Source organism: Carassius auratus, chromosome 9, assembly GCF_003368295.1.
Source record: "Carassius auratus strain Wakin chromosome 9, ASM336829v1, whole genome shotgun sequence".
In the NCBI taxonomy this organism is placed as follows: Eukaryota; Metazoa; Chordata; class Actinopteri; order Cypriniformes; family Cyprinidae; genus Carassius; species Carassius auratus.
Window position 1 is genome coordinate 5,500,555 of NC_039251.1, and position 14,411 is coordinate 5,514,965.

The 14,411-nt window shown below is 33.1% G+C and overlaps 1 protein-coding gene across 2 annotated transcripts in view; it reads left to right on the forward strand.

The window, feature by feature from the left end:
• Positions 1-13,973, forward strand: part of LOC113108210 (rho GTPase-activating protein 6) — a 34,837-nt gene extending 20,864 nt beyond the window's left edge. For both annotated transcript variants that reach the window (XM_026271094.1, XM_026271096.1), the window contains exons 5-13: positions 437-638; positions 909-964; positions 1,822-1,972; positions 2,771-2,919; positions 5,726-5,905; positions 8,372-8,469; positions 9,876-10,048; positions 11,073-11,153; positions 13,148-13,973. In XM_026271094.1, coding sequence (XP_026126879.1) covers positions 437-638; positions 909-964; positions 1,822-1,972; positions 2,771-2,919; positions 5,726-5,905; positions 8,372-8,469; positions 9,876-10,048; positions 11,073-11,153; positions 13,148-13,581 — 1,524 coding nt within the window. In that variant the 3' untranslated portion in view covers positions 13,582-13,973. The remainder of the gene's footprint in view (positions 1-436; positions 639-908; positions 965-1,821; positions 1,973-2,770; positions 2,920-5,725; positions 5,906-8,371; positions 8,470-9,875; positions 10,049-11,072; positions 11,154-13,147) is intronic.
• The last annotated feature ends 438 nt before the right edge of the window (positions 13,974-14,411 follow it).

Consider the following 14,411-nt stretch of genomic DNA (forward strand, 5'->3'; position numbering starts at 1 on the left):
TAATATGTCATAAATTGATTTTTGTTGTAAATATGCCTGACAAGATTGATACACTGAATGACATTTTACTGGGTGTTGTCTGTAAATCAGGGGAAAATGTATGATATTTAATTTTTGCTCAGAAAAGCAAAAACAAAATTGCAATTAAATAAAACAGAAAACTTTTTGCATTTTTTGGGGCGGTGGGGGGGGACTACAACAGTTTATAGCAGTATTACACTTTTTTTTATGCTTAAACACTTTTTCGTCTTTAACCCTATTGCATTTTAAATAGGGTAACTTGTAATCTGTATTCACATCCTATGTAACTATTTCACATCCAAAGTGGCCTTCAGAAAACACTGAATAATGCAATGGTTTTAATAGAGTTGGAACTGTATTTCTCAGCCCAAAATGCTGACAGACGTGTCTATATTTGTGTGTTTGACCGCTGCAGGGCGGTATGTCTGTGGACTGCATCACTGATCTGGACGACAGTCAGTCTCGTCTGCTGGAGGCTCTTCAGCTCTCCACGCCTGTGGAGTCACACAGCGAGAAGAAGAAGAAGAAGACGAGCGACGCCAAGCTCAGCCTGAACCCCATCTACAGACAGGTGCCACGCGTGCTGGACAGCTGCTGCCAACACCTGCAGAAGTATGGTCAGTGCCACCTCAATACAAATCTCTTTTAAGGAGCCCCCAGTGTGAGGTCATCATGGTTCGATAAGCCCCGCCCCAACTTCCTGTTTCAATAGAAAACATCTACACAGGGAAAAAAAACAAGAAACGCTTCCTTTTCCATTTCATGGGGTCTGCAGAGTTCAGAATAACAGTCGGACTAGTCTGAGCGTAGTCTAAACACAGTTTTAAGACTGTTTCCGTGTAGACGTTGATGTAACCGTGCCGGTTATTTGCTCTGCTGCTGTTAAGGTCTGCAGACGGTGGGCATTTTCCGGGTCGGGAGCTCCAAGAAAAGAGTTCGACAGGTGAGAAGCAAATGTTTTATGTTTTAGAAATTACATATTTAAATATACCAGAATGCATAAAAAAGCTACATATTTCTAAAATTAAATTACATTAAATTGTAAAAACAAATAATATTTCAGTTATTATATTTCAGTAAAGGAATATAAAATAAAGGCATTTTATTTAATTTTGTATATTTTTCTCATCATAAAATATTTCATCATCTAGAACAGGAATTTCCAAAACCCAAATGTTATTTTATTTTATTTTTGACCTAAAATATTTATTTACAGTTCCTCTATATTAATAAGTTTAAAGATTCAACAGCACATTTTCATATTCACAGTTCTCTGATGCCAATTAATGGTCACATGACAGCAATCAAATGAAATAATTAATCTTTTATTTTTATTATTTATCTTTTATTTTTAAACTTAAAAAACAAAAAATACAAACCTAAGCAATATTATAGTCACTCTTGTTAGTGCTTAATATATAACATAATAAAACTTACCAAAATTGTGTATTTTGACTTCCAGCTAAACAAATAAATTATTTCATTTTTTTATATAGTAAGTATTGCAATTTGTTTTCATTTTTAATTATTTATTTAAGTTGTACATTTTATTTATTCAATTAATTATTAGCTTTTTTCAACCCCTTACGGTTTCTTCATAAACCCAAGTTTGCTAAGCGTTCCTGTTGAACCAAGTGTACACAAACCTTTCAAGAAGGTTATTTTCAATGAATCTAGGCTAATCTGAATAATTGTAAACTGCATTAATGATCACAAATGAATGGAAAGGTTGTGCAACTTCCAGTATGTGAACCGATGTCAGTTCTCACAGTATTGAGGTGTGTTTGTTGTGCCGTTCAGCTGCGTGAAGCGTTCGATCGGGGTGCTGATGTTGTTCTGGACCAGCGGCACAGTGTTCATGATGTGGCAGCGCTGCTCAAAGAGTTTCTGAGAGACATGCCTGATCCTCTGCTGACCAGAGAACTGTACTCCGCGTTTATCAGCTGTGCATGTAAGCAAAACAACGCTGAGACAATCTCTCTTAAAGAATTCAAATATACTCACTCTCGGATCATCTAAGATTAGGATGAGTTTGATTTGGAGAAATGTAGCATTGTATCAGTGTCTCATCAATGGATGCTCTGCAGTGAATGGGTGCCGTCAGAATGAGAGCTGATAAAAACATCACCATAATCCACAGCACTCCAGTCAATCAGTGAACATCTGGAGAAATCAAAAGCTGAAACAAATCCATCATTTAGATGTTTTTTAACTTCAAACCATTGCTTCTGGCTAAAAAAATTAAATCAAAATCCATAATAACACTTCCTCCAATGAAAAGGTGTTCTGGTGTGAATCAGGAGAGAAATCTGCACAGATCAAGCAGCGTTTAAACAGCTCTAAACAAATATGTGGCTGGATTTTGATGTGACACAACATTATTATGTTATTATGGATTATGGACTCATATATTGACCAGAAAAAAATGGTTTGAAGTTAAGAGCATCTTAATGCTGGATTTGTTTTGTCTTCTCCAGATGTTAACTGATGGACTGGAGTGCTGTGGATTATTGTGATGTTTTTATCAGACTCTCATTCTGACGGCACCCATTCACTGCAGAGCATCCATTGATCAGACACTGATGCAGTGCTACATTTCTCCAAATCTGATGAAGAAACAAACTCATCCTAATCTTGGATGATCTGAGAGTGAACACATTAAAATATTTCTGGATGTTCACTGTTCCTTTAATAAATCTTCACTTAATTCTTCTTTACTGCACTCATCTTCTCTGTGGTGTTTGTGCAGCTCTAAACAAGGAGGATCAGCACACAGTCATGCAGTTACTCATCTGTCTGCTTCCTGCCTGCAACAGTGACACCCTCCAGTGTTTACTTCACTTCCTGTCAGACGTAGCCAATCACGCGGAGGATTCGCGGGACGCTGATGGAAACGAGGTGAGCTGTGTGGTTCATTTGTGATGATTTTTACAATTAAGCAAATTTTTAATGTGTTTTATTTATTTATAAATGTTTAATTTAGACTAGTATCATGATTAGTGTGTGCATGTGTGTGTGCATGTGTGTGTGTGTGTGTGGTTGTAGGCCACTCGCTAGTGCAGGTGAACACCAAAATGCTGCTTGGAAAAACGAAACAACCAAACCAGCTGTTAATGGCCTCGTTAATGCAATAGGTGCAGATAAGATGCTTTGACAAGTATAGTGGACTATGTGCTAGATTGCAACAGTTAAACTTGCATTCTTTGTTTCCTCTGGTGATCATGGAAAGTGGATAACACTAGCTGCATTACTAAACAGAATATTATTAAAAAACTGAGTTTTTAAAGTGGAAAGCCACAACGGTAAGCCGTTTGGATTACAACTCCTGAAATATGTTACAATAATTCATCATATTCCAAAAAAAGACAACATCCCTGATGATCCATCGACATTGAGGGATATATCCCTCCTTCCTTCCATCTATAAGGTGTACATGAAATGCATACTGGCCAGAGTTCTTCCTTTGCTGATGGAAGCTGATATCTTATTCACCATGCAAAAGGCATGCATCAATAGGCAAGGTATGAATGAACATGTATTTTGCCTTAAAACTGGGATTGTTGCCTTTAAGCATGAGTCATGTAGACTGTATTCAGTCTTCTAAGACTTTAGAGATGCATTTACTACTTTATCTCAAGATGTCATGATCAGATCACTGGAGGAAATACAGCTATCTCAACTGTTCAATGACACAGGGAAAGATGTATACAGATGCTCCTTTATAGAAACTAATCTGTGGAGAACAGGAAACACACCCAACACCACTTCAGACATCATTAAAACTGGATGCCCTTAGAGTACAATTCATTTTATAATTCCCATCAACCAATGGTTAAAGTGGATGTGTCAGTGGACTGAATACACACAGCACTCGCAGCATTATTTTTCATCCCCAATGGGAAGGAGGGTTGGGGGTACCAAATGTGATATGGGTTCATACCAGCATGAAGATTTCTCACCTTCTGAACATGCTGAATAATGATGACAAAGACATTAGTTGGCTCCATCCTCTCTGTTCCTGGATCTCAGGAGATTCAGGGACTCATAGCTTCAAAAGAAAACCCAGCGAGAAGCTTGACACCCACTCTGCTGGTTTTGGTGTGTGATCAGACCGGCCGGACCTGAATGACCTCTGTGTAAGAGCTGGAGTATCAGAGGAGGGGGCTCGTCTGACTCTGGGATGGTGAGGGTATCATCACTAACCCCCTGACTTATGTAATGACTTATGTCAAGGCAACAGCTACATTCGGTCGATGTAGCCAGCTGCTAACATCTGCAGGACCTTGCTGAACTCTCATGGATTTACATCAATATCACCAAAAACAAGACTGGACTGGACTAAACCTTCAGGGATCACGCTGTTTCTCACTCATTTCTCAAGAATACTGCACTCAGTGAGGACATTGACATTTTCACAGTAAAAGCCAGATTACAAGCTCTTCCTACTAGACTCAACCTTTCTATTTGGTTTCTTACAACTCATGTTCCTCGCTGTCTGCATCACGCTACAGAACAGATCACAGAAACACTGCCACACATCCCGAACGGCTGTCATGCGTACAAAGGGAGTGCACATCGCAGGCCACGACAGAATTGTTAAAGACATATCAAACCATTTACCACTTTTAGTAAGAACATGCACACATTTGTGTATACTCATCATTTTGAATAATGAGGAGTGTAGAGAGGTGTTTGTTTTGGAGGTTGCATGCTCCTTTGACTAGTGTGGAGGAAGCTTTCCTGACTAAAGTCATTAAATAACAGTCACTCCTAAATACCATTTTAGAAATAGGTTATCGAGGAAGATCACTAGTTTTTATATTTGACAGCTTAGGACACACACACAGGTTTGTTGTAAGAGGGCTTCAACAGCTTGGGATGCCCATAAAGAGGGCTAAACGGCTAGCGAAGTACTGTGCTTCGTCTTCTATAGGCAGCCGTTATGTATGGAGGAGACACTGTTATTTATAATCATAACAACGGAGTGATATGTTTAGTGTTGTAGAGACCTGCTGCATGTCACTGGTCCATGACTTTGTACATGTATTTAACTGTAGCTAAAATATTTATGTCTCTGTAGGTTAAATCCTTTAAATGGACTTAAATTGTTAAAGTGTGTGTGTGTGTGTGTGTGTGTGTGTGTGTGTGTGTGTGTGTGTATAATGACATGGGTATGACACAGGTATTACAAGGAGAGGGTGACTTGTGAGGACATAACCCATGTCCCCATTTTTCAAAACACTTATAAATCATACAGAATTAGGTTTTTTGAGAAAGTAAAAATGCACAAAGTTTCCTGTGAGGGTTAGGGTTAGGTGTAGGGTTGGTGTGGGGCGATAGAATATACAGTTTGTACAGTGTATGTGTGTGTGTGTGTGTTTGTGTGTGTGAGTGAGTGAAAATTGAACTGATGGATGTGATTGTTTGTTTGTTTGTTTAACTTATTTAGTCAAAGTAACTCATTCAAGATTACTTATGAGTTCTTGCGTGTGTGTAATTAACTGCATTAATCCCAAAGAGCTCAATGAACTCTGGGGTGTGTGGTCGGCCTGGAGAAAAATGTTATTATTTATTCCTGTTTTCAAACTTGTATGACTTTCTTTCTTCCTGGATAGTTTCCTTTTAAGAGTTAACCTCTGTTGTGCTGCTCTTTGCATGCAAAAGAAATGTTGTCTGTGTTTGTGACATGTATGCTGTATTGTAGGTGATTGGTAATAAGATGACGTCTCTGAACCTGGCCACCATATTCGGGCCGAACCTGCTGCACAAGCAGAAGAGCTCAGAGAAGGAGTTCAGCGTGGAGAGCTCGGCGCGGATGGAGGACAGCGCCGCCATCATCAGCGTGGTGCAGCACATGATCGACACGCACCAGTCCCTGTTCACGGTACATCACACACGCAACATGACCTTATGAGTGAGAGATGAGGATGCTGAGCCAGAGAAAACACAACAATCAAAATAAATCCCCACTTCCATGGCTGTTTGTTATGACAGTTTTATGAAAGTTCTGGAGATGTAGTTTCTGCTGCTCTGTCCTCTGGCATGTCCAAAAAAGGGCTGCTGAGATGATTTGAACCATTTCCGTTTGAATGAAGGACAAGTATGCTTGCAGAATAGAAACATATGCAGCTTTTAGGCAGATTGCACTCAGCAAAAGCGGAATATTATATGTTTGTTTGTCCAAGTGTTCCTAATCATAGTTTAAACCTAATTTAGTTTCATCATTTAAATTCTATATATAATATCATATTTAAATAATTTCTAATTTATATTTTAAATATACATATCATTTTTCACACTCTCTTTGTTGACCATGAGAATGAATGAATGATTGAATGAATGTAAACATTAAAAAATATATTTTTTAGTAAATATGATATTAAATATATAATTACAATAATAAAACTGAATTAACACTTAATTATGTTTAGTAACCTTAGGACCACATGAAGTACATGCAGTAATGTTAGTAATCATAATTTAGGCATAATGTAGTTATAACATTTATATTATATATTTAATAAATGATATAATATAGTTTACATATTTATATTACATATTTTTACATATGACATATTTATACAAATTTTTAAAATGGCATCCTTGAAAGAATTTGTATTTATTTATTTATTTCCTAAATGGTCCAAATGTTACTAATCATAATTAAGTGTTAATTCCGTTTTATTATTTTAATTATCTATTTAAAATCATATTTGATTAAATAATTTAATATTATCTTTTTTTTTTTTTTTTTTACATTTATCAGATTTTTTACATTGTTTCTCTGAATGAACCATGTTTCGCTGTTCAGTCTAAGATTTCATTAATATCTTCACATGTGAAATAAGTACAAGTCAAACGGGTAAGGGTTAGTCTGGTTAGTCTGCAAACCTGACAGATGTCCTAACAGATATCTCCAACACCTCACTGAGCCAGGCAGTCGCCCCCACATGTCTCAAATCCACAGCCATAATACCGATACCAAAGAAATCACCTGTGTCCTGTCTAAACGACTACTGTCCCATAGCACTGACTCCAATCATGATGAAGTGCTTTGAGAGGTTAGTCATGGAAAACATCAAAACCAGCCTCCCCAAAACACTCGATCCACTCCAGTTTGTATACCATCCAAACCGCTCTACAGACGATGCAATTTCCTCCACACTCCACCTGGCTCTTACACACCTAGAGAATAAATACTCCTACGTCAGAATGCTGCTCATCGACTTCTCCTCAGCATTCAACACAACAGCGCATTAAGAAACTAAACCTGTTGGGCCTCCCTCTGTAATTGGATCCTGGACTTACTAACTGGAAGACCTCAGTTAGTCCGTGTTGGCCGCTACACCTCCAGCACCTCCACACTGAGCACAGGTGCCCCACAAGGCTATGTGCTCAGACCGCTGCTCTTCACACTGCTGATCCATGACTGCACTGCCAAGTTCAGCTCCAACCACATCAGCAGCAGCAATGAAACACACTAGATAGAGAAAGTGGCACAGTTGGCTGAATGGTGTCCCTCAATGTGGGGTAGACAAAGGTGGTTGTGATGGACTTCAGGAGAAACTCCATTGACCAAACACCCCCAACCTTAACACATCACAGGAAAAAATGTCTGAAACCTTCTATTTTTTTTCCTTTATTTTTTTTCTGCAATTTGAAGTGTGCTACACACAGATGAGTTGGCCTGTACAGACCACCTGTAGTAACACACTCTCCTCTATGTGTGCACTAGACAGTTTTCACACACACTGCTGTGTGTACGTAATCCCACAAAAGACTTGTGTATGTTTACATGCTTGTGCACTACAAGTCATCTTGCACTGTTCCCCAGCCAGCTGCTTGACTTACGATGTTTCTCTTTACACATGTAAAATATTTATGTGAAGCATTCGTATAGTTTGTATTTTTTAGTTTATGTATAGATAAACATTTATATATAGTATATTTATAGTCAAAATCTGTCAGTAGGTTAGTTGTGTATAGGTTGATACTGTTTTACTTCATTGTTATATGCCTGTATTTATGTAGCACTGTGATGCTGTGAGGCACGGTCCACACATGTAGAGGAACGACAATAAAGCTCAACTTGATTTGAACTTGACTGTTTAGTGTGAACTAGTTTCCCCTGCTGGCAGAAGCTGTAACTACATCATTACATCATGAGGTTATCCATCACAGCTATAACTATAGTAATATTTAAATACTGTTATAATATATTTAATATTTTGAAATAACATTTACGTTTATATTTAAATTCCCTTTAATTTATTTTAAGTAATTTTAAGACTTCAGCGTAAACGTTATTTTCCAAGTTATTCAACTAACGTTTGTGTGATTTGTGCCGCAGATTTCAGCTGAGCTGCAGAACGAGCTTTTGCTGAGTTTGCTGGACACAGACAGTGATGTGGTGCATTATCTGCTGAGGAGGAAAACACCACAGTGTGAGTAAGTGAACATCAAGACTGACACATCATTACAGACAATAGACAATAACTGTGCAGTAATCAGATTAATCACACTGCATTATATTATATTATATTTATATTATATTATATTATATTATATTATATTATATTATATTATATTATATTATATTATATTATAAATTTTCACAGCATTACAGTCAATTATATGGGCCTGTTTTATTATAATTCTTATATTCAGTTTTAAGTTTAAAAAGAAGAAGAAAGAATAAAAAAACATACATGTTAAATATATTAACAAAAATTGTAATATATAAAAAAACAGACATAAACATAGACAAAGGTCTTCCTTCTTACTAAATCAGACTATATTATATTATATTATATTATATTATATTATATTATATTATATTATATTATATTATATTATATTATATTATATTATATTATATTATATTATTTTATATTATATTATATTATATTATATTATAAATTTTCACAGCATTACAGTCAATTATATGGGCCTGTTTTATTATAATTCTTATATTCAGTTTTAAGTTTAAAAAGAAGAAGAAAGAATAAAAAAACATACATGTTAAATATATTAACAAAAATTGTAATATATAAAAAAACAGACATAAACATAGACAAAGGTCTTCCTTCTTACTAAATCAGACTATATTATATTATATTATATTATATTATATTATATTATATTATATTATATTATATTATATTATATTATATTATATTATTTTATATTATATTATATTATATTATATATTTTATTGTATTATGTTATGTTATATTATGTTGTTATAGTTTAATATAGTATTAAAAATGTTTTATATTTGTTACGTTATGTTATAATATTATAATATTATATTAAAGTTTAATATAGTATAGTATAGTATAGTATATAAGATTCCAAGTAAAAAAAAACACATTAAGGCTACACTATAACAAGAACAAAACAACATTAAACGTTATATATTATATTATATTATATTATATTATATTATATTATATTATATTATATTATATTATATTATATTATATTATATTATATTATATTATATTATATTATATTATATTATAAATTTCTAATATTATATAGAATTCCAAGTTTTTAAAGAAAACTGTTAGGCTTAGAGTGTGACATGAATAAAATAGTTATATAATATAATATAATATAATATAATATAATATAATATAATATAATATAATATAATATAATATAATATAATATAATATAATATAATATAATATAATATAATGGAATGTAACAGCAAAACGCAACATAACATAATGAATATTATTAGTTTTCACAGCAATAAAGTAAATCATTAGGGCCTATTTAGGTATAGTTTGTATTATTTTATCATAAAGAGTTGAAGTTAACGGTGTGCTTGATCTGTGTTCCTGCAGAGATGTGAAGAGCTCCAGTGGAGAAATCTCTCCGTATGACAACAACTCTCCGGTGCTCTCTGAGTGGTTTCCTCCATCAGGACTGGAGCATCAGAGTCCCACACACCTCCAGCACGCTCTCGAGAGCAACAACACTGTCAACTTCTGCCTCTCACCCTCACAAGCCAGCGCCGGTGGGTTTATACACTAATGAAGACGTCCTGATTTCAGTTTAAACTCATAACAAAAGTGTTGAATCACACAAGAAGCTCTCAGTGAATAGAGTTTGTTGTTAGGTTATTCCTACTGATACTCTAATAAGCACAAAATGCACAGCACAAATATTGGGTAAAAAAATTATTTTAAAACCAGGTTATCATAGTTCATTAAAAGTTAGACCATAGAAAAACATTTGTCATTTAAAAATAAAATACATTTTAACCTAATCAAAACAAAATACAAAAGATATGCATTTAATATTCAATCATTAATAATAATAATTATTATTATTGTTATTATTACTAGTATTGTTTTTGTTGTTGTTGTTGTTGTTGTGGTTTTATGCCTTTTTGTGACTTAAATACTTACCCCACATATTGAGACAACAGTAATGCTAACAGAAATAATATAAAATCTTATTTAATTTCAGTTAGATCACAAGGAAACTTTTTTTCCATTTAGTCAAATTTATATTAAAATAGTTAAAACTTAAATAAAAATGTATACTTTAACAAATAAAATAAAAACTTTAACAATTTTTTTTACAGTATTACAGTAAATCATATAGCCTCTTTTATTGTGATGTTTTATTATAATATTCAATTACAAAAAAAGTATAAAAACTATATGCAAAGATAATGCAAGCTGCATTGTATTATTATATTATATTATATTATATTATATTATATTATATTATATTATATTATATTATATTATATTATATTATATTATATTATCAGTTATTATATTTTCTAAATCAATTAAACTAAAATCAAACCTATATATATATATATATATATATATATATATATATATATATATATGTGTGTGTATTTTTTGTTTACTTTTTTTATTTTTTTACCTGAACTCATAACAGCACAAAATCCGATTGCTTTCTTCTGCATTCATGTATTGCTGTCTTGTAAATGTGTTGACATGAGGCAGCACAGGTTTTGTGAGAGTTGAACATGTCAGTAATGAATTTTCTCTTCTCCTCAGGGGAAACCATACATGATAAGGCGTGTATCTGGAGAACACGACACGCTCTTCTGTCAGGTCTTCATGACAAACTCCTCACAGGTACAAACATGAGACAAAAGACATCAGTCAAAAGAAATATGCATGACAGTTTAAGTACTCTTTAAGAAGAGCCAGATAATTTATCATGTATTATGCAATACACTCAGTATTTTATACAGTAGAAGTTATTTTAATCAAAGGGAAACACATTGTGCACATTAACATTTTGTCTTTACTCCGTGCACTTTTATTCTTTTGATATTTTGATACAGTATCAATCTTAATTATTTATTACAGTTTTTAAATGGTCAAATAGTGAAATTTCATGACTGTATTCTTACTGGTTCAAATATATTATTTTTCAACAACATATGTGTGCTGAATTCTGGTGTCAATTAAAAAAATGTAATTTACTAGGTCCAAAATATAATACTGATATTTTGCAGCCCCAAATATTTTTCTAAAAAGGTTAATTATGATATACTTGAGATTATTATTTTCAAGAATTCAAATACTTTTGGGAATAAAGAATATAAATAAGAAAATTTGTATAAAATGGCAGTTAAGAAGAGTTTGTTTCTAAAACAGTTTTATAATTCTTAGAAATATTAACACAGCAAGATAAATCGTATCTTCATTATAGAAAATAATGGAAATTAAGCTTGTTTGATTTTATAATTTCCTAAAAAAATTCCACATTTATGAAACCTACATATTTATATCTAACAAAACAACATAAATGTTACTCTGAAATATTTAAGACTAAATAAGTTAATTTTAATTGCATACGTTTCACTTTAAGATGAAAAAATGTATTATGTTTTTCAAGCGGAATTTCAGTATCATTACTCCAGTCTTCAGTGTCACATGATCCTTTAGAAATTATTATGATTTATTAACAATATGTTGATTAAATATCAGTTGACTGCTTAATACTTTTTTTTAACCTGTGACACTTTTATCTGGATTCTTTGATGAACAAACAGTTAAAAATAACAGCATTTATTCAAATATAAATCTCTTTTTTTTTACAGTATAAGTCTTTACCATCACTTTTATTAAAGAGTTTTAATAAATATTCATATCAGAATGATTTCTGAAGATCATGTGACACTGAAGACTGGAGAAATGATGCTGAAAATACAGCTGCACATCACAGAAATAAATAGTTTTCAAGGATATTAAAATGGTAAACCATTATTTTAAATTGCAATAATATTTCATACTATTATTGTTTTTTTGATCAAATAAATACATCTTTCATGAGCATAAGAGACTTCTTTAAAAAATCTTTCTGATCCCAAACTTTTGAACAGTAGTGTATTTTACAAAAGTTTTTTGACACTAATTTAACTTCATAGCTAATTTTACAAAACGTATTTGTGACACTAATGGTACTCCATACATACCCAGGTCAAAAATGACCCAAACACAAGCAGGAATTCAACAATACCAGTTTTTCAGATCTGTGAATCTGTGAATTGACCTGATCAACACAATTTTGTGTTTAACACATTCTGCTAAATATAAGTTCATTTTAATGAAAAATAACAAATGAAATATATATATATATATATATATATATATATATATATATATATATATATATATATATATATATATATATATATATATATATATATATATATATATATATATATATATATAATCTAAAAAAGACTTCCATAAACTAGGTTAGCGGAAAATTCAGCAGCAAAAAATACTCTAGAAACATCATGGGTGCACAATGATGTAGTAAAATCTAAACATTTAGTGAAACAACATTATTTAGTGGGGATCAAATAAAATCTAACAAGTAAGGGACTAAATCTGGTAAAATGTTACATATTGCTCTTTGTACTGTTGTAAAATACATTCATGAGAAACAGTAAATATATCAGAAAATGCCAGTATCGGACATGTTATATCTTTTGCAAAATAAAATAAATTATGTGTATTTTGAGGGTCTAAAAGCATTCGCAATGTTTCATTACAATGTTTCAAACTGTGTGTTATGAGGGTTAAGAATAAGGAAATGTGTTTCTGTCCTTCAGGTTCGGATGGACACCTGTATAAACGCGCCTCTTCTGATGTTTTCTATGATGACGATAACGACATGGAACCTGTGCATGAGACGCAAATGTCCCATATGAACGTCTTTGCTGAAGGTAAAGCGCACCTTCAGGTCACAAGTGCAGATGGCAGTCCTCTGTGCTCCCCACGCCATCAATTGCATCCTATTGCATCAAGCTGCTGGACTGCATTTCACCAGTCAGAGGAGGCGATGGCACTTCCTGCCAAACCAGATGACAGACTTCCTGCTGTGTCCTTGCAGCCGCATGTCACTTCCTGTCAGGGTGCGGCGTCACACATGCCACCCAAGAGCTTCGGAGTGGAGCAGCATCCAGACTGGCCCACAGAGAAGTGGCAAATATGGCAACTCCTGTCATCAGAAAGCATAGACACACTTCCAGAGACTATGGTGTGAAACATGCAGCTTAAAGGGACAGTTCACCCAAAAATTAACTTAGTGTCATCAAAAGAAGATATTCGAAGGACACCATTGGCTTTCAATGAATGAGGCATTTCTCCAGATATTTTCTTTTATTAAAGGCATACAGGTTTGGAATGAGTGAAGGATGACAGAACGATCATTTTTGGGTGAACTGTCCCTTTAAGAGAGTCAATTTGAATTGAATTGGATGCAACACACAGAATGTTTAATTAGGATTTGAATTGGAAAGAGAGAAAGCACCGCAAAATGTTAGCGTATTGCTTACATATCATTTTAATACAAATAATTATTGATATAAAAATTTAGGAAGAATATTGTAATGTTTTACATTTAAGTTTGGGGTCGTCATGATTTTTTATTTATTTTTTTTCACAAAAGATAATAATTTTATTGATCTAGGATGCATTCAATTGATCAAAAGTACCAGTACAGACATTTATAATGTTACAAAAGATCTCTGTTTCAAATAAATGCTGCTCTTTTGAACTTTCAATTCATCTGTGAATCCTAAAAAAAATGTAACACAGTTTCTACAAGAATATAAAATATTTTCAGCATCATAATCAGAAATGTTTCTTGAGCAGTCAATCATCATATTTTCATGATTTCTGAAGATCATGTGACCCTGAAGACTGGAGGAATGATGCTGAAAATACAGCTGCGCATCACAGAAATAAATTACATTTTAACAAATTTTCACACAGAAAACATCTGTTATAAATGTTAATATCTCACATTTTTACTGTATTTCTGATAAAATACTTGCATCCTTGGTGACTTCTTTCTAAAACCATGTGTTGGAT